Source organism: Bos javanicus, chromosome 3 (genome assembly GCF_032452875.1).
Source record: "Bos javanicus breed banteng chromosome 3, ARS-OSU_banteng_1.0, whole genome shotgun sequence".
In the NCBI taxonomy this organism is placed as follows: Eukaryota; Metazoa; Chordata; class Mammalia; order Artiodactyla; family Bovidae; genus Bos; species Bos javanicus.
The window spans coordinates 100,612,385-100,620,822 of NC_083870.1; the positions used below are offsets into that span (position 1 = coordinate 100,612,385).

Sequence of the window (8,438 nt, forward strand, 5' to 3'; positions counted from 1 at the left end):
TTCTTGGTTTTCATTTTCCAGATGTTTCAGGTTAATTTGCAAACAGTGTATGATTTGTTTAAGGTATATCATATGTTTTGCTATATATATACTTGTGAAATGATTACCACAATCCAGGTAATTAACATATCCATCAACTCACGTAGATCCCTTTTCCTTTTTTGTGTCTGTATGTGATGGGAGCTCTTAAGATCTGCCTTCTTGGGGACTTCTCTGGCAGTCCAGTGGTTAAAACTCCATGTTCCCAATGCAGGAGGCATGGGGTCAATGCCTTTTTAGTAAATTTCAAGTATACAGTATACTATTATTAACTATAGTCACCATGGTATATACATTAGATTGCTAGAACTTAATCATCCTGCGTAATTGAAATTTTGTTCTCTGTGCTTCAATATTGATAGTTTTTCTTGCTGTGTCTTCAAGTCCGTTAACTTCCTACACTATCTAAACTTTTAATATGCAGTATGTAATTCTATTTAGGAAAATTTTTATTTCAGGTATTGTATTTTTTAGCTCCATAAGATATTTTGGTTATTTTTATAAGTGTCTTCCATTTCTCTCATCATTTTTTATGTTTTCTTTTATATCCTTGAATGTATTTATAATGTCTGTGTTAAAGTACTTATCTGCTAATTCTATTAATTTGACATTTTTGAACCTGTATCCGTTGAAATTTTTCTTCATGGTTTCAGTCACATTCTTTTTCTTTTTTTTTGCTTTTCCACATTTCTAGTAACTGATCGCAGAGAAGGCAATGGCACCCCACTCCAGTACTCTTGCCTGGAAAATCCCATGGATGGAGGAGCCTGGTAGGCTGCAGTCCATGGGGTTGCGAAGAGTCGGACATGACTGAGCAACTTCACTTTCACTTTTCACTTTCATGAATTGGAGAAGGAAATGGCAACCCACTCCAGTGTTCTTGCCTGGAGAATCCCAGGGACGGGGGAGCCTGATGGGCTGCCGTCTACGGGGTCGCACAGAGTCGAACACGACTGAAGTGACTTAGCAGCAGCAGCAGCAGTAACTGATCGAATGTTGGACATTGTAGATGTTACATAGTTGAGTATTTGGATTTTGTTTTCTTCCCATAAGTGTTGTGTTTACTTTTGATAGGCAGTTATTTGCAAATCAGATTGATATTTTGAACTTGTTTTTAAGCTTTGTAGAGAAGGAAATGGCAACCCACTCCAGTGTTCTTGCCTGGAGAATCCCAGGGACGGGGGAGACTGGTGGGCTGCCGTCTCTGGGGTCACACAGAGTCAGACACGACTGAAGTGACGAAGCAGCAGCAGCAGGGAAGGTCTAGAAGGTCTAGGTCCTTTAGGAATAGTTTAGCCCTACCACTGAAGCATGGCTCTTCTTGACTTCTGTTTGTCCTAGCTGTCCAAAAGTTTTCTTCATATTGTCTGGTCAAAGCTAGAATATCATCCAGCCTTGTGTGAGCTCTGAGAATTGTTAAGCTTACAGGAGTTCCTGTAAAGGAAAGTTGTTTCTTGTCTTTTTACACCAGACATGTGGGTTTTCCACACCAAATTCTTCTCTGATCCTCTGTGGACACCAACTGGCATCCTAAGTCAATTCAGTTCTGACACTAACTATCCCACAAGTTATAGGCTCAGTACCATAAGACTGCCCTCACTTTAGACACCATTCTTAAGTAGTATGTCCTCATTTTAACCACTGACTTTGTTACAAATTGAGGATTACTGTGATCCCTTCCTCAGGTTAAATAATTTGCTATAATGGCTCACAGAACTCTGGGAAACACCTTACTTAACTATTTTCCAGTTTATTATAAAGGATATTCTATGTTACTATAAGTATAGAACAATAGAACCAGAGATCAAATTGCCAACATCCGCTGGATCATGGAAAAAGCAAGAGAGTTCCAGAAAAACATCTATTTCTGCTTTATTGACTATGCCAAAGCCTTTGACTGTGTGGATCACAATAAACTGTGGAAAATTCTGAAAGAGATGGGAATACCAGACCACCTGACCTGCCTCTTGAGAAATCTGTATGCAGGTCAGGAAAGCAACAGTTAGAACTGGACATGGAACAACAGACTGGTTCCAAATAGGAAAAGGATTATGTCAAGGCTGTATATTGTCACCCTGCTTATTTAACTTATATGCAGAGTACATCATGAGAAAGGCTGGACTGGAAGAAACACAAGCTGGAATCAAGATTGCCAGGAGAAATATCAATAACCTCAGATATGCAGATGATGCCACCCTTATGGCAGAAAGTGAAGAGGAACTAAAAAACCTCTTGATGAAAGTGGAGAGTGAAAAAGTTGGCTTAAAGCTCAACATTCAGAAAACGAAGATCATGGCATCCGGTCCCATCATTTCATGGGAAATAGTTGGGGAAACAGTGTCAGACTTTATATTTTGGGGCTCCAAAATCACTGCAGATGGTGACTGCAGCCATGAAATTAAAAGACGCTTACTCCTTGGAAGGAAAGTTATGTCCAACCTAGATAGCATATTCAAAAGCAGAGACATTACTTTGCCAACAAAGGTCCATCTAGTCAAGGCTATGGTTTTTCCTGTGGTCGTGTATGGATGTGAGAGTTGGACTGTGAAGAAGGCTGAGTGCCAAAGAGTTGATGCTTTCGAACTGTGGTGTTGGAGAAGACTCTTGAGAGTCCCTTGGACTGCAAGGAGATCCAACCAGTCCATTCTGAAGAAGAGCCTTGGGATTTCCTTGGAAGGAATGATGCTAAAGCTGAAACTCCAGTACTTTGGCCACCTCATGTGAAGAGTTGACTCATTGGAAAAGACTCTGATGCTGGGAGGGATTGGAGGCAGGAGGAGAAGGGGACAAGAGAGGATGAGATGGCTGGATGGCATCACTGACTGGATGGACGTGAGTCTGAGTGAACTCCAGGAGCTGGTGATGGACAGGAAGGCCTGGTATGCTGTGATTCATGCAGTTGCAAAGAGTCGGACACGACTGAGCGACTGAACTGAACTGAACTGAATAAAGGGTATAAATGAATAACCAGATGAAGAAGTATAGGGCAAGATCCAGGAGGGTCTTACAGGTTTCTGCCCCAGTGGGATTTGGGCATATCACTTACCTGGCATGTGGATATGGTCACCAAACCAGAAGTGCTCCAGACCTCACAGTTTAGGGATTTTTATGGAGGCTTCATCACATAGGCATGATGAGTTTCAACCGCCAGTCCTTCTCTAATTCCCTGGATGACAGGGTATGGGACTAAATTCCAGGCTTCTAATCTTGGCTTGATCTTTCTGGTAAGAGACGCTTATATTGATGTTATACAGGATCCTACAAGAGTTGCCTTTTTAGGGAGAAAGATATTCTTGTCACCAAGGAAATCCCAAGGGACTTAGGAGCCCTGTGTTAAGAACTGCAGTCAGAGACCAAATATATGTCTCATTATGTCACATCTTCCCATTTGTTGTTGCTTGACTATTCTTATGGAGTCTCATTTTAAAATTTTCTTTCCCCTTTTCTTCTCTTTTAAAAATTTTTTATTTTTACTTTTTTGTTTTCTTTTATAGTCTCATTTTATGCATGCAAAGATTAGGAGTATTCAGCCAGACTCAAGGGAACCTCTGTCCTCTGGCACTCTTCCTTACAAATCTCAACTGCATCAGCCTCTCTCAACTCTGATTTCTGTCTCATAAATCAGCTGACTGTCATGCTCTGCTTGGGATTCCCTTCTCTGTACTGCTGTTCAGAAAGCCCTCCAGGCAAAAAACCTGGACAGCTATGGAGCTCACCTTGTTTCTTTCTTTTTCTGAATCACAGTTCTTCATTGCCTGTTGTCCATCATCTGAGAACTTTATTTCGTAGTCTGTCAAGGTTTCTAATTCTTTATGGTAGGAGGGCACATTTGGTAACAGTTACTCTACCATGACTGAAATTAGAGGTCCCCTCTGATTCTGTCCTTTTGAGTATTTCTTTACTATCTTGCATACTAAAATATTTCAAGTATAAGGAAGATTATACTTCTCTGATCCTGGAATCAGTCATTTCTCCAAGAACCTTTAGTTTCTCTTAGTGAAGAACAGTATTTGGAAACCAAGATTAGCTCTCAGACTATTCATTGCTACTGGAGTATTGCTGCTTCTAGGCATTCTCAGTCAACAGCTAAACATAAACAGTAAATGTATATGTGTGTATGTATTCACACAAATACTCATTTATAAGTATTTCCATATCTGTGCTTATATGTTATAAAACCATGAGTTCATAATGTTGGCACCAATTTCAGTATACCTGATTCTTCCCATGAAAGAAAGGGGCCTTCCCCTTTCCATTAATGTAAATACCTTCTCTATCAGTTAAAAGGGCTTCCCAGGGGGTGCAGTGGTAAAGAATCTGCCTGCCAATGCAGGAGATGCAAGAGACATGGGTTTGATCCCTAGGTTGGGAAGATCCCCTGGAGAAGGAAACGGCAACCTACTCCAGTATTCTTGCCTGGAAAATTCCATGGACAGAAGAGCCTGGTGGACTACAGTCCATGGGGTTGCAGAGTTGGACATGACTGAGCACACAAACATATCACATCATAATCACATCAGTTAAAAACTTGGCTCCTGTTATTCTCAATGTATTTACTTATTTGTTCAGTGAAACAAGTCTCCCTACCATTCCAGCTGTCTTCTCCACTTCTACCTCTGTACATTACCTATCCTATTACTGACTATATGAACACTCCAATATTCTCTCATGCCTTCAGTTACTTGCTTGATATAATTATGCTACAAAAGGAAAAGAAGAGAAAGTAGATAAGAGTTGGTTGTGAATCACTGTTCTATCATGCATTTGTTCTTTAGTCCATTTATTCATTCACAAATATGTAAAGACCTGGGGAAGCAAAGGCTACCTAAATATATAATCCCCCAGCTCTCAAGAAACCAACATTCTAGTGGGAAATATAAAGAAATAGAAAAACAATTGCATTACAATTTGTTAGGTGCTAGAATAAAGTAAGCCCAAGGTGTGTTATGTCACAGACTTACAGGTTAGAAAATTTTTTTCCAAGTTAATTTCCATGGAATACTATTTTTTTGCTTTTTTTGTTGTTGTTGTTGGCCACTGCCACCTGGGATGCAGGATCCTTAGTTCCTGCACCAGGGTTCAAACCTGTGCCCCCTGCAGTGGAAGCATGGAGTCAACCACTGGAAAACCAGGGAAATCCCTGCATTGATAATAGGAAGTAGATAGCATAAGTTTCCCTGGTCAACTATACTTAGGGAAAGTTGGATTCAGTTCAGTTCAGTCACTCAGTCGTGTCCGACTCTTTGCGACCCCATGAATTGCAGCACGCCAGGCCTCCCTGTCCATCAACAACTCCCAGAGTTCACTGAGACTCATGTCCATTGAGTCAGTGATGCCATCCAGCCATCTCATCCTCTGTCATCCCCTTCTCCTCCTGCCCTCAATTCCTCCCAGCATCAGAGTCTTTTCCAATGAATCAACTCTTCGCATGAGGTGGCCAAAGTACTGGAGTTTCAGCTTTAGCATCATTCCTTCCAAAGAAATCCCAGGGCTCTTCTCCTTCAGAATGGACTGGTTGGATCTCCTTGCAGTCCAAGGGACCCTCAGGAGTCTTCTCCAACACCACAGTTCAAAAGCATCAATTCTTCGGCGCTCAGCCTTCTTCATAGTCCAACTCTCACATCCATACATGACCACTGGAAAAACCATAGCCTTGACTAGACAGACCTTTGTTGGCAAAGTAATGTCTCTGCTTTTGAATATGCTATCTAGGTTGGTCATAACTTTCCTTCCAACGAGTAAGCATCTTTTAATTTCATGGCTGCAGTCACCATCTGCAGTGATTTTGGAGCCCAAAAAAATAAAGTCTGACACTGATTCCACTGTTTCCCCTTCTATTTCCCATGAAGTGATGGGACTGGATGCCATGATCTTCGTTTTCTGAATGTTGAGCTTTAAGCCAACTTTTTCACTCTCCTCTTTCACTTTCATCAAGAGGCTTTTTAGTTCCTCTTCACTTTCTGCCATAAGGGTGGTATCATCTGCATATCTGAGGTTATTGATATTTCTCCTGGCAATCTTGATTCCAGCTTGTGGTTCTTCCAGTCCAGCCTTTCTCATGATGTACTCTGCATATAAGTTAAATAAGCAGGGTGACAATATACAGCCTTGACATACTCCTTTTCCTATTTGGAACCAGTCTGTTGTTCCATGTCCAGTTCTAACTGTTGCTTCCTGACCTGCATACAGATTTCTCAAGAGGCAGGTCAAGTGTTCTGGTATTCCCATCTCTTTCAGAATTTTCCACAGTTTATTGTGATCCACACAGTCAAAGGCTTTGGCATAGTCAATAAAGCAGAAATAGATGTTTTTCTGGAACTCTCTTGCTTTTTCCATGATCCAGCGGATGTTGGCAATTTGATCTCTGGTTCCTCTGCCTTTTCTAAAACCAGCTTGAACATCAGGAAGTTCACGGTTCACGTATTGCTGAAGCCTGGCTTGGAGAATTTTGAGCATTACTTTACTAGCGTGTGAGATGAGTGCAATTGTGTGGTAGTTTGAGCATTCTTTGGCATTGCCTTTCTTTGGGATTGGAATGAAAACTGACCTTTTCCAGTCCTGTGGCCACTGCTGAGTTTTCCAAATTTGCTGGCATATTGAGTGCAGCACTTTCACAGCATCATCTTTCAGGATTTGAAATAGCTCCACTGGAATTCCATCACCTCCACTAGCTTTGTTTGTAGAGATGCTTTCTAAGGCCCACTTGACTTCACATTCCAGGATGTCTGGCTCTAGGTCACTGATCACACCATCATGATTAACTGGGTCATGAAGTTTTTTTTGTACAGTTCTTCTGTGTATTCTTGCCACCGCTTCTTAATATCTTCTGCTTCTGTTAGGTCCATACCATTTCTGTCCTTTATCGAGCCCATCTTTGCATGAAATGTTCCCTTGGTATCTCTAACTTTCTTGAAGAGATCTCTAGTCTTTCCCATTCTGTTGTTTTCCTCTATTTCTTTGCATTGATCACTGAGGAAGGCTTTCTTATCTCTTCTTGCTATTCTTTGGAACTCTGCATTCAGATGTTTATATCTTTCTTTTTCTCCTTTGCTTTTCGCTTGTCTTCTTTTCACAGCTATTTGTAAGGCCTCCTCAGACAGCCATTTTGCTTTTTTACATTTCTTTTCCATGGGGATGGTCTTGATCCCTGCCTCCTGTACAATGTCACAAACCTCCGTCCATAGTTCATCAGGCACTCTCTCTCAGATCTAGGCCCTTAAATCTATTTCTCACTTCCACTGTATAATCATAAGGGATTTGATTTAGGTCATTCCTGAATGGTCTAGTGGTTTTCCCTACTTTCTTCAATTTAAGTCTGAATTTGGCAATAAGGAGTTCATAATCTGAGCCACAGTCAGCTCCTGGTCTTGTTTTTGTTGACTGTATAGAGCTTCTCCATCTTTGGCTGCAAAGAATATAATCAATCTGATTTTGGTGTTGACCATCTGGTGATGTCCATGTGTAGAGTCTTCTCTTGTGTTGTTGGAAGAGGGTGTTTGTTATGACCAGTGCATTTTCTTGGCAAAACTCTATTAATCTTTGCCCTGCTTCATTCCGTATTCCAAGGCCAAATTTGCCTGTTACTCCAGGTGTTTCTTGACTTCCTACTTTTGCATTCCAGTCCCCTGTAATGAAAAGGACATCTTTTTTGGGTGTTAGTTCTAAAAGGTCTTGTAGGTCTTCATAGAACCGTTCAACTTCAGCTTCTTCAGCATTACTGGTTGGGGCATAGACTTGGATTACTGTGACAGGATTAAATAAAGTTAAATAAATTTCTTTAGGACTTCTTTACACAATTTATTAAAATAAGGTATTTCATGAATCTTTATGTTAAATCTCTCACATTTAAGTGACCACACAGCCCTTACTTTTGTTTGTGAAACATCTTGGGAGGGAAAGTTTCAGGGAACATATTTTGTGAAATATGGATTTATTGTTTTTCAGTCACTCATTCATGTCCGACTCATCAACTTGCCTCAAGAAATTCACTCTCTAGCACTGATGCATAATCTCTCTTCATTTTTTATGATTTTATAAATTTTGTTCATCATATGCTTTATTTTCAAATTATTTTTATTTTTTAATCTGGAAACATTTTCTTTTCTCCCTTGATTATTTCTCAGGACCTTTTTTTAGCCTCTTGTTTTCTGGGTATAGACAGTTTCCCTGGAGTTGGACTTTGTCATTTTGTCTATAGCAGCTTACTGACATTGCTTCAATGAATAATATATGCCAAGAGTTAGCAAACTTTCTATTAAAAGACTGGATAGTAAATGTTTTAGGCCTTGGGGGCTACATGCAATCTCTTCTTTTGACATATATATATTTTTAATAACCTTTTAGTGTGGAAAGATCATTCGTAGTTTGTAGGCTTAAAAAAATAGGCCCTAGTTTCCAAT

General features: G+C 40.3%; 1 protein-coding gene across 4 annotated transcripts in view; it reads left to right on the forward strand.

The window, feature by feature from the left end:
- Window positions 1–8,438, forward strand: part of IPP (intracisternal A particle-promoted polypeptide) — a 37,234-nt gene that overhangs the window by 26,341 nt on the left and 2,455 nt on the right. Inside the window, exon 9 of one of the 4 annotated variants that reach the window (XM_061413108.1) lies at window positions 734–809. The exons of the other annotated variants lie outside the window; for them this stretch is intronic. Coding sequence (XP_061269092.1) covers window positions 734–736 — 3 coding nt within the window. The 3' untranslated portion in view covers window positions 737–809. Of the gene's footprint in view, window positions 1–733; window positions 810–8,438 lie in introns of those variants that run through there. 4 annotated transcript variants of the gene reach the window in all.